This window comes from Kryptolebias marmoratus, linkage group LG4 (assembly GCF_001649575.2).
Source record: "Kryptolebias marmoratus isolate JLee-2015 linkage group LG4, ASM164957v2, whole genome shotgun sequence".
NCBI classification, from domain to species: domain Eukaryota; kingdom Metazoa; phylum Chordata; class Actinopteri; order Cyprinodontiformes; family Rivulidae; genus Kryptolebias; species Kryptolebias marmoratus.
Window position 1 is genome coordinate 10926520 of NC_051433.1, and position 19053 is coordinate 10945572.

The following is a 19053-nucleotide window of genomic DNA, read 5'->3' on the forward strand; positions in this document are numbered from 1 at the left end:
GTAAACAAATAAATAGATTAGTTTTCTGGTGAGACTGGGCTCTATTTTCAGTCAAAAACTCCCAAAAAATGTCTATATTAGTTTCTCTTTTTTATGTGAAATGACCAAATTACTAAGTCCACTTGTTTCAATCAGCAAAATCTACCAAATTAAACTGTCCCTGAATGTTTCAATTCATTTGATTTAAAACATTTTTATTGTAAAGTAATAATCAAACGATTGTAGTCCAGGTTTGATGCGCTGTAAATGCTTAGTACAGCCTAAATTTAAGAGTGAATGAGTTTTTGCAACAAGAGTTGAGAACCTTAGAGTTCCCATCTTTTCCTCCTCGGTATTCCAGTGACCAGGAGGCATCTTTAATCATTCATGAGTATAAATAGACCCCGTTTAATCTTTCTCAGAGTGCACAGCAGCCTAGTTCAGCTCTTTGACCACCAATCAACACATTTCCAGCCCTCACTTCACCTTTCTACTGCCTCTGCTTTCCTCCCGTCTAATCATGAGCTTACAGCTGCTATAAGCTGTGTGTGTGTGTGTGTGTGTGTGTGTGTGTGTGTGTGTGTGTGTGTGTGTGTGTGTGTGTGTGTGTGCTGGCTTTTGACAACTCTGCCATGCAGAGGGGGAAGGAGTTACCTGTTTCTGACCAGCTTTGAGGAGCACACTAATGAGAAGCTTGAAGCTGAGGTTCATTGAAGGGGTTGCTGCTGAGGAGGAAGACGAGTGGCTTCTATTCTCATGTGGGAGGACTTTAATAGCTCGGCCGATCTCGCTGCACTCAGAGCTCAGATCAGAACAGCATCCTGGCTCTTAGTGTTTATATGATATTCTTTAGATCACATGAAACACTCTGTGCCAGGATTCTTCACTCGGTACGAGCTGAAGCAGCTTCTCTCTTCAAATTTAAAATAAAATGTGATGTGCAGTCACATCTGAGGGAAGGTCAGGATTTTGTATCTCTTAGTTTCAAAAAATATATCAGGCAGAAGATCTCTTTGTGCTCTAAACTGCTTCAAGCTGGTGCAGAAAATAATGTAAAAGCAGAGAAACCATCATTTTCTGCAAAAACACACTGTGTATGTTGAGTGCCGAATGGCTGCTGAAATTTGCTGCAGAAGTTTAAACTAACTTGTTCAAACTAAAAGAAGCATAATTCTAGTTAAAATCCAAAAGCAGCAAAACAATCTCCTAGAATCTAAAGAATCTAAAAGTAGGAAAAGGCTAGGTGAAAGCTAAAAGTAGCAATGTGGTATCTTAAAACAGTGAAAGGTCAGAAGCAAAACACGAGCTAAAGGTAGCAAAATACTAGTTAAAAGATAAAGTAGAAAATAAAAAAAGCTAAAAACTTACATTAGCATAAATATAGCTAAAAGCTAAAAACAGAGGAAGTATGCTGAAGCAGATTTTTTTTAAAAAACAATGTTTATGAAGGAATTGAAGATACAGTATCTCAATGTGTTTCTATTCGGAAAATATTTGTAAATGAAGTCAAATATTTTGAAAAGTATAAAAATTGGGAAAACCAAAAGCCATGGCAACATCTTCTAAAGATTTGAGGTATGAATGGCTAAAATAGGAAGTATACAGAAGTAGTTACACTGCAAAAAAAAAAAATGTATGGAAGAATAAAAAACAGGAAAACAAAGTGAATTCACTGTTATATTAGAGTGAAATATCTATGATGTTGATTTCTTAGTAAAAAGGTGAAGCTTCATCTCATCTACTGTGAGTAAAATAATCCCTCAGCTGGTTGAGGCAGATGGCCGCCCATCCTGAGCCTGGTTCTGCTTCTTCCTGTTAAAAGAGAGACGTTTCTTCCCACTGTCGTCAATGTGCTGCTTAGGATGGGAGTTTACCACGAAGTGAAGATTTGATGCAATCTGCCGGCTTCCTTAGACAAGCTTTACTAATTCTCAGTTTTTGTACATATAGTACCCTGAGCTGATTTGTGTAGTGAACTGGCGGTGTATGATTAAAGTGAATCACAGCAGCTTCTAAGGCTTAAATATCTCAGAAGTGTTCACTTCTGCCCGGCGCAATCAAAAGCAGCAGCTGCGGTGAAAAACAGGAGAGCAAATCTGGGCCACGAGAAGGACGTGAAATCTTGTTTTCTTTGGGTAACAAACTGTTTTTGTCACACGCAGCACAGAGCTGCCTGGTGTGTTTCCATATTCCCGCCTTGACAGAGACCGATGGACTGTCCCCCGTCTTCTCTTATCAGAGCTGCTGCAGCCCCTCAGTGTCTGGCTGGAGGCCTGCAGAGACCTTTTCTCCTTTCCTCATCTACACATTAAGACATACTCACACTCGTTTTTTTTACATTTTATATGCAGCATGTGATAGTTTTGCATTTTGGGGGGAGCTGGGGGGGATCTGTCTTTCTGTTTGTTTTGTGTGTTAGGTTTTGGGTTTTTTTTTGTCTGTTTCCAGTAATGTAAGCATCTTGTCTGGATGAGCAGCTGTTGTTTAGTTTCTCAAATTGTCTCTTTGGAACTACTGTTCATTCCTGAACATTTAAGGGCCCAAATGAATTTCACTCTTTCCAACAAATTAAAAATATTAATAAAGCAAACAAAACAAAGTTGCATCTTAAATGTAGACTTTTTAAAACCATGAATGCAATATTTGACAAAACTAGTGTCCCTTGAAGAAATGCAGAACCTTGAATGCTAAGGTTTAAAAAAAAGATCTTATATCAGAGATAAGATCTATTAGCACTTAGAGAGAGTGATCGAGATGACTCTCAGCTACTACCACACCAAATATAAGCTCAGGATCTGTAAAACTGACTGAGTTGTAGCCATTTCTGTGTTTGCTAAGGTTGACCAACTGTGGCAGCCATCTTCAATCAGCTTGATTCCAAAAGTTAGCCTTTTATAGTTGTAGATGTACATCCAAATATTACTTTCTAAGATTTTTAGTAAAGCCTTTCAATTGGTTTATGACCTAATTTGCTATTTTGAATGACTCCAAAACCTAATGCCAAAGTTTTAAACAAAAATCATGTGCTCAGGTTGTGCGCTAGGGATGACTCTTAGCTACCATCATGCCAGATTTTAGCTCAATGTTCTTTAAAGTGACCGAGTTATATCCGTTTTTGTGTTTGGTAAAATTATTTATCTGTCATCTATGTTGAACTGGGTTGACTATAAAAGTTAATCGGTTGTAGATGTTCATCCAGGGATGACTTTCTGGGAGTTTTGTTAAAATTCATCCAATGGTTCATGAGATATTTTGCTAACAGATGGAATAATGAACCCACACAGAAACAGGAATGTATATAACTGCCTATCTTTCATGGTGGTGAGGGCATCATTTGTGTGAGGTTTAATCTAAACTCTGGTTAACCTGAAGCCCAAAAAGGATGTTTCATCATTTTGAGTTCCTTCGAAAGCCGAACATTTTTTTGCTGACTGCAGCTTTCATTTTTCTTGCCTCATCTGAAAAGTGCTCGTTCTTCTGGAACGGACCTTAAACCTGTTTGCTCCCAGTATAAATCATAATGACACTGTTACTGGTGTGAGTTTCCTTCATGTCTTGTATAGTTTCTGTGCTCCGGCTTTGAAAGCAGCAGCCGATGAGATCACTCTTCACTGGACTGTGTCGTCTCCTTAGTTCCCCTCTCCTGATTGTTCCCCTCGGTTCCTCCTGTGGATTGGGAGGCTCAGCGCAGAGAACTCGAAACAAAAACATCAAGGAGCACGGCGGCTCAGTTACCTTTTTATGAAATCATAACATGATGTGGTTTTTAATTACTTCTATTACTGGTACAGACCTGACTTTGCTACTGTAAGTTGTTGAAACACCTGTGGCCATATTTTATAAGTGAGCCTCAGTCTTGTTAGGGTTTGTTTGTGGGTTTTATCATGTTCTGTTTACCTAAACTTCTATTCTCTCCTTCTGAATTTACTCACATTTTCATCTTTTAGCACTTATTATCGCCCGCCACCAACAGGTAATAATGTGGCCTGGTGTTTATCTTTTTGTCTGTTTGGAATATATCTCATAAACGACTGGATGAATTTTAATGAAACTTGTAGAAATCATTGGAAGCACATCAACAAGTGATTATCTTTTGGAGTTGACCCAATTTAAGATGGTTGTTACAGCCAACTGACCCTAAAAAAAAACAAAAATGGTTGTAACTTGGTCAGTTTTACAAATACTGACCTAAAATTTGGTGTGGTAGTGGCTGAATCTGATCTCCTACACATATTCTATTAACTTTTTGGAGTCAACTCTGTTGTTAAATGATCATTAGATGTATCTCTACGTCTGATTAACTTTTGGAGTCAACTCAATTCAAGATTGTTGCCACAGCTAACTCATTGTGGAAGATCTTTGCTTAAACTTTAGGCATTAACTCTCTGAGTCAACCCTTTCTGTCTGTCGGTTTGCAAAATATCTCAAAAAGCAATGGATTCAATTAAGCATTTATTACTTTCAACTTTCAGAAAGTAATCATTGGATGTACATTTACAACTCAGTACTTTTTGGAGTCAATCCAATTCGATATGGTTGCCACAGCCGATCAACATTGGCCAACTCAAAACTTGGCTGTAACTCAGTCGGTTTTACAGATACTGAGCTAAAACTTGATGTGGTAGTAGCTGAGCATCATTCACAACTCGTATTCTGAGTGTGACGATATTGCATGACAGTATTTTCAAGGTTCACTAAAAAGACTACAACTTTGTCATTTCTCAGCATGAGATGATCTTAGTCTAAAACTCTGGTGGCGGGTGATATGCTTTCCTTCAACAAACTGTAGATCTTTAATTCCTTCATCTGTCTGTCTCTCTTCGCCTGCACTAAGTTCCCACGCTCTTGTGTCCCGCAGTGTTGCTGCGCGAGGAGGTGGTCCAGCTCCAAGAGGAGGTCCACCTGTTGAGGCAGATGAAGGACATGTTGAGCAAGGACCTGGAGGAGACCCAGGGAGGCTGCTCGTCCAACCTGCTCTCTGCCACCGAGCTCCGCGTGCAGCTAAGTGACAAGGAGCAGGAGCTGGACCGAGCCAAGGAGGCCTTACAAGGTCAGGACTCCACACAGATGTTTCTTGAATCCGCCCGAGTGCTATGAAGCCACTGAGGCAGAATCTGTTCGAACGAAATGAAGTTTTCTTTAGCTTGGTCAGAAAAATAAGATTTGGCAAACATTCTGTTGTAATAACACAAACTCTTCCAGACGTTAATCTTGATCATGTCAAATCATTTGTGTTTACAGATAAACAGTTCTTCGATACTTGAACTTGTCAAAAAAAATGCACTTTTGCATTTCTGAGTTTGCTTCTTTTTATTTTGTCTTCCTGGATCTATGAGCGTTATGTGCTCCCTAATGTTTGCACCATAATTATTGCTGTAAAATTAAAAATTGTGTTCAGACCGGAGCAACTTGTTTTACCTCATCTTCTTTCTATAAATAAAGTAAGCACAGGTAATTAAAAATGAATCTGAGCAGCTCAAATGATGCTAAGTGGTAAAATGTTTAGTGTTTTACTCACTTATTTAAATCCTACCACTCGTTCTGCGTGCAAGTAGATTTTACATGTTCTCAGAGATGGGTGTTGGCCCTGATGAGGCGCCAAGTGCATTTGGACTGAACCAAATTTTTTACTGACGTTCATAAATCAGAAAGCTTTACTCGTGAACAGCAACATTTTTCATTGTCTTTTCTCTCTGGGTTTGCAAGTGTATCGACCAGGTGCTGCTCCTTAGACCTCTCCGCTCTTTGGTCCACTCCAGTCTCATTTTTGGTCATTTACGCTTACTTTAAGGGGAGGAAGTGAGATCTAGATATAATTTTACTGCAAGAAAACTGAAAAAAAGCAGTATGTTGTGTTTATTGGCTCTCACCCCCAGCCTGTCAACCGTCACATAAGTGCTGCAGAACAGGTTTAAGGGCTCTGAGTAAATTGTAGTGAAGGTGATCTCTGACAGGAGGAATGCACCTGGAGTGACACGTGTCTTCAGTTATGGAAAGTACAGGTTCCAGTCTTGCCTCTTTGCCTGCTGAGGGCAAGCTCTCAGGAGAAAACTGTTGCTGTTTTTTGCCTGCAGAGTGCCACCAGTTGCATCACTTCTACAGAGTGTGGTTGAAAGACGTCAGATTTTATCTTTCTTCCTGAGGATGAGTCTCCACATGCAATCTGAAAATAGTTTTCCAAATGAATGAAAGTGTCCTACTGTGCCACTTGTGCTTGGTGATGATTACCTCATTTTCTGGGAGACATTTCGGAGTCAAAAGAAGACACAGTGCCATCTAGTGGCTTCCTGTTGCAAATACAAACCTTTAATTTACATAGATTTTACTTGCAGTTTATTTTTTCCTTCTGTAACAGTAGATTTGACTGTTGAGTGTGTGTGATCATGATGAACTGTGTGTTGCAGCCATGAAAGCTGACCGAAAGCATCTAAAAGTGGAGAATTCGGAGTTGGTGAGTCAGATGAAGGAGCTGTACTTAACACTCGAGAACAGAGAGGAGCAGCTTCGAGAATTCATACGCAACTATGACCAGCACAGAAAGGTACTGACAGCCTGGTTGATCCATATGGGCTTTCAGTGGTGCACATCTGGCAGTGTGAGAAAGATTTACACAGAAACACCCACGTAATTTTGAAGTTTTGCTGCCACTAATTATTGTTTTTAGCAGTAAAATATTTAAGTAAGGTCACACTTAACTTGTGGCAATACACAAACATTATATCTGTTATTGAATTACAACTATGTCTGTTTTATTAAATAAATGACAATAACAGTGAAGAGAAACAATAATATGATTTCCAGTTTTTAATACTTATCAATGGCAATATATACAGCCTGGTATAAACCAGATATTAATATTATTATATTAAATACAAGAACTTCTTTATACCATATTCCATCAAACTGTTAAACCAGAGGAAGAATAAATGAAATTACTAGCTCAGATCACATTTTAGCTTTGTTTTAATTGATTATAATGAATGTTTATGATGTTATGTGATATGTGTTTTTATGGGTTTTATGGGAGGCATCGGACAGATTATGTAAACAAATTTTCCATTTCTATGGACAATAAAGTTTTATCTTATCTTATTTTATCTTATTTACCAGACTATTACGTAAGTTATTATGTAAGTACAACATACATACTAGGTAACCTTCCCAGTATGTAATCAAAACCTAAGAACCTGGTATTTACAGGCTACATACCAGGTACAGGTACTCAGTACGTAGCCAGTAAGGTAAGGTACCTGCTGGGTACTTAACGGGTATGTACCCATTATGTAGTCAGTAAGTACCAGGTACGTATTAGGCAGTAGTATGTATCACTACCAAATTGTCCTTATTAGCTTTAATGAAAAAAAGTTATTCCTAAATGTCATGTACCAAATTGAGTTTACGATTTTAACAAACATACCAATTTGCGATGTGCTTCTTGGAGTTTTTCTTATTATTCAAAGCGAGTTACTTAGCGAGAACTTTGTGTGTGTGTGTGTGTGTGGTCCCTGAAGGAGAGTGAGGATGCAGTGAAAGTCCTGGCTAAGGAGAAGGACGTGCTCGAAAGGGAGAAGTGGGACCTGAGGAGACAAGCCAAAGAATCCACGGAGCAGGCCACCATCCTGCGCTCTCAGATCGACATGAAGGAGAACCGGATCAAAGAGCTGGAGGCTGAGCTCACCATGGTGAGTCATGATGGACACACTCACCACTCTGCTGACTTCATTCATGAATAATGCTGCCACCTAAAAATGATTAGGTGTGTGTGACAGAAACGAAAAGGCGGCGTTGGAGTCTGCGCTTGTATGATTCAAACTCATGTGTTTCTTAAATGTCTTCTGTTTGTTGGGGAAGAAACTTGTGCCTTTTTTTTTATATGCAGCAGTATGTTGTAGGTACAGCTGTCTGTCTCTGTGTTAATAATCTCTCTTCCTTCTGCAAGTCACAACCACCCACAGATCCACACATCAGGCTGCAGCACAGATCACATTTGTTGGCACATCACTGCCAAACTGTATCTAATTATCATTCCGTCTGCTCGTCTTCACTTGTTTGCTCTTCTCACTGATGTCTACTGAGAGGTTTCATCTGATCAATTGCTAATAAAAACTATAAATATGTTTAATTCCCTGCCAGTGAAACTCATAAACAAACCAAAAATTGGTCATTTTTTGGCTCTTGGAACGTTTAAGTAATCTACCTTGATGTGGTTCTCATAAACTTAAAAACAGGTGAAATTGTTAATTTAGTTTCAAAAACAGTAGAATACTGACATTTTTACCAAACCTTACACTATTAGTTGTATAACAGGTTATAAATGGAGACTTTAAGTGGTCAATTCATGTGCTTTTGGTTGTCTTGGGACAATTTGTCATCATTCCCAAGTGAGCAAAGGAAAGGGTTGTGTGACACTATGCATTATACTCTGCTTGATGTTTTATTTTTAATTCTAGAAAGAAGTATATACCCTATCAGACATTCAGATGGGTTAGGGTTAGGGTTAGACTTGTTCTGGTAAATGTATTGAACCATGTACAACCTCATTCATTTCCTACAAAGTTTGTTTTTGTTATGAACCTCTGAAAACCTGATCTGTTGAATCCTTTCTCGTGAATCTTTTAAAAACCCAACCATTGCTCATTTTTCATTGCCACAGATCCTTCAGGGACATTTGCAGTTGATTTTATTGCTGAATGTATTACATAAATTAAAATTTTACCACTTCAAATTTTTTTCTGCCAAAAATCACTTCTTTGTTTCTTCAACATTAAGAATTGTCACCGGTTTACTCTCTTTTGAGATCTACGTGACGTAACTGTAATATTTTGCTATTATATTTAGAAGCTGTGGTTCTGTTTGCTTTATTTTTTGGCTCTTATTTCGTTTCTGATTTCTGTTGTGTGTTTTTCCAGGCGAAGCAGTCTCTGGCCACTCTGACAAAAGACGTACCAAAACGCCACTCTCTGATCATGGCGGCGGAGCCTGTGGTGAACGGCAGTCAGGAGTGGGTGATGCAGGCCGACCTGCCTCTCACGGCCGCCATCCGTCAGAGCCAGCAGACGCTCTACCACGGACACATCACGGACAGACAGGGTAGGCTCCCTCTCCTCCTCTCGGCCTCGCAGTTTCCTCTGGTGTTGCTCTGACAGCCTCAGCATACTAACAGAGGGGTTTTCTGGTGGTTTCTCTTACTAACGGTGGGGAATTGTCAATGTGTGTGAATGTGTGTGTGTGTGGGTGGGTGTGTGTGTGTGTTCAGCTGTGGTCAGGATCAGCCCCTGCCACACCCGCCAGCCCTCCGTCATCTCTGATGCGTCTGCGGCTGATGGGGACCGCTCATCCACGCCGAGCGACATCAACTCGCCTCGTCATCGGACTCACTCCCTCTGTAACGTAAGAGCTGCCCGGCCCCCCCTCAAATAATCCCCCCTCCTCAGTCCTCGCCCAGAGCCTATTTCCCCTTTGTCGTCTCTGGTTTGTGTGTGTTACTCTGTCCTGTCAGCCCAATGGGTTCAGCCTGCCTGCTCAGTGGTGGTGGAGTTATTTCTAAGGCATTTATCTTTGATACTTGACGTTCTGCTACTGCTTTTTTTGTTGATTTTAATGAAAAAAAATTGCCATTCTTTTGTTTCTATTTTGAATAAAATGTTGTTTTCATTAAAGCTGGAACGCAGCTCAACAATTTCACAGTCTGCCAACATAGAGATCTTGCAGAATTTGTCACTTTAGCACTTGTGGCATGTAAAACTGCGCTGAAATTCGGAAAATCACGATAAATCTCTGGCAACTCTGTATAAATAAAGAAAAAGACATGCCTCTCTGGAGGAAGTTGTTTTCATGAAAACTCTCTGAAAGTCACTCACAACACAATTTCTTCTTCTCAGACCTTCGATGCAAGCTAAAACTTTGCCGTAAAACTAGAAACAAAAAGAAAGAAAGAAAATCCTGAGCCCTTTTTTTTACAATAAATGAAAAACTAATAAAAAATTTTGAAACTATAAAGAGCCAGTAATGGTAAATTAATGCATATCTATAAGACAGCATTATAAATAAAGGATATATACACTCTTTAGTATTAAATATCCAGTAAGAAGATTTTTTTTTTCAAAGACAACTTTGAATATTTTAGCAGGAAAGTGTCAAATCCTGTTAGTTTCCCAGAATCATGCCTCTGTAGTAAAATAGCCCAATCTTTAACAAGTTGGCCTGAACCTCAGACATACTTACATTTAAAACATTTTGAACATATATGACGAAAGAGGCTCTAAACTGTTGAGCCGATGATTTCCTGTCATCTAAAACTAACATTTTGACAGTTTTCAGGGCTCACAGGATGTTGGGTAAACAACAGGTGATGCAAGGCGGCAGTAAACTTTTACCAGAAATGTCTATGGTATGAAATTAGAAAAGGAAAAATATGTAATTGTCTCCACTCAGACAGGGACTGAAGGGTTAGAGTTTGTTGTAATTTACTTTTCTTTCTGAGGAACTTGTTTATGTTAGGCTAAAATGAACCAGCTTCTTCGTGGTTGAGAGGAAAAATATTCAAAAGAAGCATGACTTTTTTTTTTTTTAATGGAAAACATTTTACCTCCGACTGACCTGAGCTCTGTGTTCCCCACCTCCTACCCCCTCTTCAGTCCATGGAAGACCTAGAAGACCAGAAGCGTAAGAAGAAGAAGGAGAAGATGACTCTGGGATCTTTATCACGAGTGTTCACTCGAGGAAAGCAGCGCAAGTCTCTGGACCCCGGCTTGTTTGATGGTACAGCCACCCCTGATTATTACATAGAGGAGGATGCCGACTGGTGAAGCTGTGTGTGTGTGTGTGAGCATGTGTGTGTGTTTGTTTATTTTGTTGGACATCCACCTTGCTTAAATGTGTGTGAAAACCCATTGTTTTTAGAAACGGTGGATTTTACTGAAAATAAAAAGACTGCTATCCCCATAAATGTACATTATATCACTCATAAATTGTATGTTTGTAAATTTTATATATATTTATAGTTGTACATGTATGCATATGTATATGTTTACATGCATATAAATATATATGGGGTTATTAATATGTGTACACATGTTAATGCTGTATTGTAAATGTCTTAATGTTTTATGTTTTTTTTATAACTAGAGACTTGAAGGACTGCTGTTCATATGTACATAGGAGATATTGTGAAACTAGTGTTCAAATATTAATGCTATTTTTGCTTTTTGTTACTTTAGAGTTGCTTTCATCATGGTTTGCAACACTTTTTAACTTTCCCCCTTTTCTGCCCATTTCCTACTACTAAAAAAAGAAGTGACAAACTTAAAAAATTTTGGTCAAATTGCTCTCTTAATCTGGACAGAACAAGCTGAATGTTACAGGACTGTCTAATAACTCTTCAGCGCCTATAACACTGTGAGCAGCAGGGAGGGGTTTGTGGAGGTCTTCGGCATTTTATTCTGAAAACTGCTGGCTGACTTACAGGAGCTTTGGAGTCAGCCTCACAGAGAAAAACCAAACTGCACTGACATGAATACACAAACAGAGATATCGCAAAATTATTATCAGCTGAAAACATGTGCTAGTGCCAAAAATTAATACAAAAAGCTTTCTCATTCTGTTGCTGTTAGCTCTGGCCTCGTGTCACTAATTTCCCTCTGAGCGCCGTCTAACACGAGCCAATCTGAGACCAAGGAATGCGTGCATTCAACACGTGCATGATCCCTCCATGTTGCCTTGGTTAGACATCCATTCATTTGTTATCAAACTCACAAAAACCCCTTGCTCCTGCGTTGCCCCTCTCTGTCTTACAAAGCTATCTCTTGCATTATAAATGCATGCCCCCTCCTATCCCTTTTATTTGTTTTCTTCCCCGTTTTTGTTTTGCTTTGTGCTGAATCCCCCTCCTCATTTCCTGCAAATGTGGCTCTAATAAATCTCTATTAAATGCTTTGTAATTTAGGAAATACTGCATAAAAAAGATGAAATCTATTGAAGTATTTTATTTTAAAAAAAAAAGAAACAACAAAAAAGGAGATAAACCAAGAGGTAAAACTTCAGATATTTATCTGCTGCGGCTGTCGCAGCCAAATGTTGAGGAGGTTCCAAGTGAATTATACCTGAAATGAAATCTTATTTTAAAAATAAAACTAGAAACTGAACACTTTGTGGCCAGGTTGTTTTTGTTCCATGAGTAATCTTGTTCTTGTGTCTCAGTCTTAACGTGTCTCTCCCCGCTCTTCTTCCTGCCATTTCTAATGGCAACTCTCTCTCCTGCCAGTGAGTAACTCCTCATCTGTGATTACCAGCTGTCTGTTCCTGCACTCTGGGGATTATTCATATCACTCATGTTTATTGAAAAAAAAAAAAAAATAACAACAACAACACAAGTTTGTTTTTCCCTGTTCTTTGAAAACTCTTCGGAGCGACGGTGAAGGTTTGCATGCAGCACTTTGTGTCCAGCATGTGGAGACGAATCAGAAAAAAAAAAAGTGCATCCTGGATTCGTCGGATCAGTTTGAAACAGTGTTTTTGAGACAGGCGTTTGAGCATGAGGTTTTATGAATGATCCCTGTGTCTAAAACATTATCCTAACGGTCTTAAGTCCTTTCATTACCATTAGATAGTTATTAATGTTTAACCGCTTTCCTTAACAATGTAAATGTACTCTCATGATGGAAACTAAAAGGACATATATCTGAATCTGTTTCATCCTGCCACTTAAATACACCTTGCTGGTTATATATAGTGGATTTCAAGGGACATTGTGGCACCATCTGGTGGTTTATGAAGTAATTCCATGATACAGGAAATATGAATAAGGTTAAAGTGATTTTTATCCAGTTAGCTTACAAGTTAATTGATTCTACTGCACAAAGAGGATGAAAGACAACAGAAATTTGACTTTTTTAGTGTCGTACAAAAACTATTGCTGTGCATTGTGTCACACTGAGGAGAAGATTTATCTTTTTTTTTTTTTCAACTTTTACCTCTGAATTGCCATTGGATTGCTTCCAGATGAGTCACTCTTTTTGATTTCCATATCCTTCTGACCCTGAACCTCTCCCGTATGCCGCACCGTAACTTGTCCTGACCAATCCAGACTCTGACAGCCTCATACAGCACAGCATGTCTGATGGGGAGGAGCAGCTGGACCGCCTCCAGCAGGCCGAGCTCACCCGAAACACCTGCATGTCCCTGTGGAGGGCGGGAGCCGTCCAGGCCTGGATGGAGGTCGTCATGGGGATGCCCATGTACATCCAAGCCTGCTCGGAAAACGTCAAAAGTGGCAAGGTAGGATTTTTAAAGCAGATTATTTGCTTTATGACAGAAGATGATGGGCAGTCTCGGCAGATAAGGCAATTTGGGTGCTCTTATGGGTTTAGAAAGAACTGAATCTCTGCTTTTTAGGTGTTGCTGGGTCTGACAGATGATGATTTAGAGATAGGGCTGGGCATCAGTAATCCAATTCACCGCAGAAAAATAAGACTGGCCATCGAGGACTACCGGAGAGCTGAAGGGGAGCAGGGGTGAGTAAAGACCAAAAATGAAGCATCTGCAATATATTATCAAGGGAAATATGTACTTTTTTAGTTCAACATCACAGGCAAGACTTTAAAATTTAAGCAGAAAACACATGATACTCTTATTAAATGTGATGCAAATAAGTCACAAATATTTTATCAGTAATAATGCAGCCATTTAATATAATACATTTAATATGTTGAATGTTAGACTCTTTACATGTACAGTGTATTTTAATAGTTTTCACTTCTATGATCACCGAGCTGTGCTTGATTATCTTCCAGACTTTCAAAAGCATCTGAGATGGACCATCACTGGGTCTCGACGTCGTGGCTGAGTGACGTCGGGCTGCCTCAGTACTGCCACGCCTTCCAGACTCACTTAGTGGACGGACGAGTGCTGAACTCGCTCAGCCGCAGGGACCTGGAGAAATCCTTCAATGTCGGCGACCACTTCCACCAGACCAGTCTTCTTCTGGCAATCCAGCTGCTGCAGATGCTCAGCTTTGACAAAGAGGTCAAAACATTCATAGATTCAGAAAATAGATTTTTTTATTACAATGGCTGCTATCCTAGTAGAATGGTATGTTCCAAAGTAACTTGTAAGCAGCTACAGGCCTCTCTTCTGTGATTTAGTTTATTGATTCCTGAGTCCAACATAAGAACACTGAAAAACAAAAGTTTGATTGCATTACCTCAAGGTGAACACCAGTGCTCAGTGCCTGAATGAATACACTTCAACTAAAGTGTTTTTTAAAATGAAGAATACTGTAGCTAAAATATTTCAGAATAACCAAACCAAAGTCATTTTAATCCAGTTACTGTTTATGTGAGAAAACCCACTAATATTTAAGAGTTGTAGCTGTTCAGAACAGTGGACCATGTCCTTATTGATGTCTGGACTGATCAACATACACAGCAGATTAAAATCACAGGGACTGATTTGCAAGAAGGCTGGCAAAATTAAAGATGATTTTTCAGTAGAAATGCTGCATATAAAATTCTAAGCATTACATAAGCCTTTAAGTGTAATTTCAGCAGGTCTCCATGCGCCCGCTCTGATTCATCTGTTGTGTTTTCACAGGCTCTGCAGGCCCGACGGACAAAATGTGAGCACCAAAACCGGGACCCCGTGGTTTGGACGTGTCACAGAGTGATGAAATGGATCAGGGACATCGACCTGGAGGTGGGTGGGGCAGTCGAAGACGACAGTCCTGTTTAACAATGGTGGTTTGGAAAACAGGAGTTTTAGTTTTCCTTCCAAACTAATGATAGGGTTGGTGCTTTGATCTATCACACTGCTGAAAGAATACACAAGAAAATCAGAAATAAAACAGGCCACACAGTGTGTTTCTTTGTGGTTATGACTGGCACAACAAGAAAAGAAAAAGGGGGAAAAAACATTTATTGCCTCACTATAAAAAAAGCTCCACTGCTCAGTTTGGAGCTCATTTTAAGACCCTTAGATTCTTCTTCTCCCTTCTGCTCTTCAGGAGTTTGCAGACAATCTTCAGGGTAAAGGGATTCACGGCGCGGTGATCGCTCTGGATCAGTCCTTCGACACAGAGGCCTTTGCCAAAGCTCTGGGAATCCCCAGCAACAAACACATGCTGCACCGGCACCTGTTTGAGGAACTGAAGTTACTCGCTGTCCCGCTCAGGTAAACTGAAGCCTCTCTGACCTTTAATGAACGCCTCCATAAACAGACTTTATTGTGTCATTATTACTGCATTCTGTCTGGTATTTATCAGAAATTATGATAATCTCTTACAAACATGTTTGATTTAAAAATGTACTTGAACATGTTGTGTTTACAGTAATGCAGAGCAGAACTCGGAGGTCATCACTTCTTCTCCTGTGGCCGTTAATCGGTTTTCTGATGAGAGGGTGTCCATCAGAAGATTGGGAAAGGTATCACGTCATTTCAAACTCCTATTAGAGGGAGATAGAATATAGGTCCAAAGTACAAAGTTTATAAATAAAGACAATTTAAATCAACGTCCTAAATATTCTGGGGTGCAGTATTTGTTAAATATCTTGGAAATCTGCAGAAATGATCCCCAAGTTAACTGCTTACTTTGTTTGCACAAATTACAGATTTGTCTTTAATTTCAAATTAGGTCAATTAAACTGATGAAAACATACATTGTAACATTATATTTCAATGCAGTGAGACATTGCCTTCAGTACCAAAACGTCTGCAAAGCACCTTGACGACTTAAACTCTACATTTATTATTAAACTTTTTTATTTTTCTTAAGGTAATGGAGTTTTATCCAACATTTGTTCACATTTTTTTACATATGCTTTCATCTGTGGCACCAACATTTTTTTTTTTTTTTTTATTAATGTCAGTATTTAAATGCATTTTTAGAGCAACCATAATGTCCTGCTTTTTGTCTGTTTTCTTACTCAGCTCGAGATGTGAAATGTTTGAAATTATGATGAAGTTGAAAAATTTGTTTGTTTTATTTATTTTTTTCTTCTTAAACAAGTAAAAGCATTAAAAGAAAACCGGTTTTAGTTCAAATTACTTGCTGCAAGCAGGGTATCATTTAAAAACTGCTGCTAAAATTAGATGAGTTTAACATTTATTTAGTTTTCTGTTTTCTTCGCTGATAATAAAAACCAGAGTAGAGCATCGATACTGCTCAGTTGTATTCAAAGAGGTGCTGAACATCAAGTCATGTTAAGCAAATAATAACCAGGATGCACCTTTGTGGAATATTTTATCAACAAACTGTCTAATTAATCCATCAAATAATATTTTAGATGAGACTTCAAACAAGTATCTTGGGTTTAAAGTCTAAATGATATCCTGTTTGTTTGTTTTTTTCAGGTTCCACTAAGGTTTCGTGCAAACAGCCACTCTGTGGAGCGAAGTCTGGGCTTCCACGGCAGCTGCGGCTCTCTGCCCAGAGAGGCCCGAGTTCAGGCGGTTCCTCGCGCCAAAGGCAGCCCCGTGCACACCTACAAGAGCGTGGAAATCACCAACGTGTGAAGCAGACATTGTTTACACCGTTACACCCACTGCTGTCACACTTTGAGATGCTGGAGATGTAAGACGAAGCTCTCTGAAAGGCACATAAAAAAATAACTTCTTAAGTCAGATTTCCTCTTATTTTGACCAACAGAATATCGTTACACCTCTGAGGACACGATGCTGTAAATATAACGAAGAAAACAAAGATTTTATGGCTAAAGTAATGCTTGTTTTTTTTTTTATTAAAAGATATCATTGAGTCTTATGCCATTATAAAAACTGGCATTTTAGATAAGATGGAATACAAATAATATAAAAATATTCAGTCGTTCTTTGCTGCCTTATACAGATTAGGAGCTTCTTTTGCTTTCTTTATATTTATGTAAACTAATATAAACATATTGGTGCACATATAATTTGTTTTTAAAGCAGAAACACGTGTTGCTTTCATTCTGAGAAGGCTGGGGTTCTGCTCCTCTAATAAAAATTACTAAATGAATCAACTAATGCAAAAATAGCAACTTAAGTCTGATTTATACTTTTTTTTTGCTCCAGATGCTGTCACAAGTCTTTAAGTTTTGTCTACAGATTTACACAAAGTCTTGACAACTAAGGAGCAAAAGTTAGACTTTATTGTTCCCAGCTGAACTGTATATATGTATTTTACTTTTTGTTTTTGTTTTTTTACATATGCTTATTTTATTTGTATTAGTTTTTATTTGGAGGATAATAAGAGCATGTTAAGCGATATCCAGCTCAATTCCTGAAACATTATTTAAGACAGAAAAATGTAAACAACCCCATCCTGGAGTGACTCGCAGATATTTCACCTGTAATTTAAAATCAAAGAGGTTTCAGATAAAAACAGCTTGGTTTAATTATCAAAAGATCATTTTAATGTGGAATTCATTGCATTTTGGTAAAAGTTTAGGATCATAGAAGAACCAAAACACAGACAGTAAAACTCAGATTTTATTTTAATTTTTTTTACAAAGAGCTGAATAACGGGAAAACAAAAAATAATATTTAAAGAAACGTCAATGCAAACAATGAACCGATTTAAAAAGAAAATAACAAAACAGACAGAAAGCTGTGAGCATTAACAAATCAATCCATAAAATAAAAAAATAAAAAAACAAGCTAAATTTAGATTATTCTGACTTTATTCAGCAGGATTTAAAATTCTAGTTCAGTTTTTGTTGTTGTTGTTTTCTAAAAGCATTTCTCATCAATCATACAACTCAGAAAACAAAGTACTGTGTACATTTTTATTAATGAATAAATTAAAATATAATTTTAACTATATAACTAACTATATACAGAGACACACACAGCTAAACACTGGGATATGAAAGTTACAGAGTATAAAACTGAATGTTCTTTATATGTTTTAACAAAGGCAACATGTTTTCTTTTTAGAAAATCACTTGTGGAAATTTACTTGTACATTTTGTACAGTTTTTTTATGTTCTGTAAATCATAGTGGTAAATAACCAACATTCCTGAGCATGAAACATATTGAACCTGTCAACTTCCTGAGTCAGTGTGTGCGAACGAAACCCCCTCCCTCCACATTGTTCAAAACCGGTTCGGTCGCCTCTTCCTGGGCGTCTCCCTTCAGTTACTAAAGTAATGTTGTTTAAGCGGGAAGATCAGACCTGTTCAAACCTGTACAAAGGGAGAAAACATGGACTTCTGCATTGTTTTTTTAAAGCTAACATACGTTTGACATGAACTGTCCTTCACCAAGCTGTCATCACTTCTCTTACAGATGGACTAACTGTCAGTATAAGATTGTAAATTATGTTTTTTTTAAAGACCAAATGCATTAAAATTTGTGTTAACAAACTGAGAAATTAAAAAAATCCTTTCCTGCTCATTTATGTATGAAGAATCTGATGATGCAACTATGGCATATCTGCTGGTCGATTCAGTTTTTTTCCCCCGTTAGCATTGTCTGTGTGCATTATGTCACTTCATATTGAAAGCCGTTCATCTAAACTTCACTTTACAAAAACTATTCCACTGAAAGAATATATTATATATAACGAACTGCCAAGTGAATGTCTCAGGCAGCAGAAACCCAATGTGGAGGAGGAGGAACAAGACGAACCATCATGGAAGGATAAGCATGACATGTACCACCAGCAGATTAAACAAGATATCAAGAAATCCAACCAGTGGCTACATAATGCTAAACTGAGGCCCGGCTGTTTGTAGATAACTGCAGTTTTAAGGAATTGTAAAATTCGGAACCGTTGTTTTAAATTTGTAGCAGTGAGGTGGACATTTCGATAGGAGTATGTAGCATTTTTAGCCCAACAAACAACAATAAAAAAGAACCATTTAGTTCCCCGTGTCGCATCACTGAGGTTTGACATCTTAGCTGTGTTGAGCTAGAAGGTCTTTGGTATCACACAGGTGGCTCAGTTTTAATCCAGATAACGTAAAGTATCTTCAACTGTTTTGTTTAGTCCTTTAAGTAACTTGATGCCCTGTAAACATGGAACCATCTGCTCCAGAGCAGGTCATGTTCAGCCTCTTCGAGCTGCCACAACCCAAAGAGCGGGCACTCAGTCTCCACTC

The 19053-nt window shown here is 38.5% G+C and overlaps 2 protein-coding genes across 5 annotated transcripts in view; both read left to right on the top strand.

Moving 5' to 3' along the window:
* The window catches only part of kaznb (kazrin, periplakin interacting protein b), a 113676-nt gene extending 101343 nt beyond the window's left edge, over window positions 1-12333 (top strand). For all 4 annotated transcript variants that reach the window (XM_017408400.3, XM_025004185.2, XM_037975239.1 and 1 more), the window contains 6 exons: window positions 4838-5029; window positions 6384-6520; window positions 7491-7661; window positions 8889-9069; window positions 9236-9369; window positions 10617-12333. In XM_017408400.3, coding sequence (XP_017263889.1) covers window positions 4838-5029; window positions 6384-6520; window positions 7491-7661; window positions 8889-9069; window positions 9236-9369; window positions 10617-10787 — 986 coding nt within the window. In that variant the 3' untranslated portion in view covers window positions 10788-12333. The remainder of the gene's footprint in view (window positions 1-4837; window positions 5030-6383; window positions 6521-7490; window positions 7662-8888; window positions 9070-9235; window positions 9370-10616) is intronic.
* Window positions 12334-13044: 711 nt separating this feature from the next.
* LOC119616594 (kazrin-A-like) lies at window positions 13045-18771 on the top strand (the record flags this gene model as incomplete). The annotated part of the gene is made up of 7 exons (XM_037975134.1): window positions 13045-13254; window positions 13372-13490; window positions 13770-14001; window positions 14569-14670; window positions 14978-15144; window positions 15302-15395; window positions 16324-18771. Coding segments are annotated over 7 exons (1086 nt in total), but the record flags the coding sequence as incomplete, so codon positions are not given.
* Window positions 18772-19053: the final 282 nt, after the last annotated feature.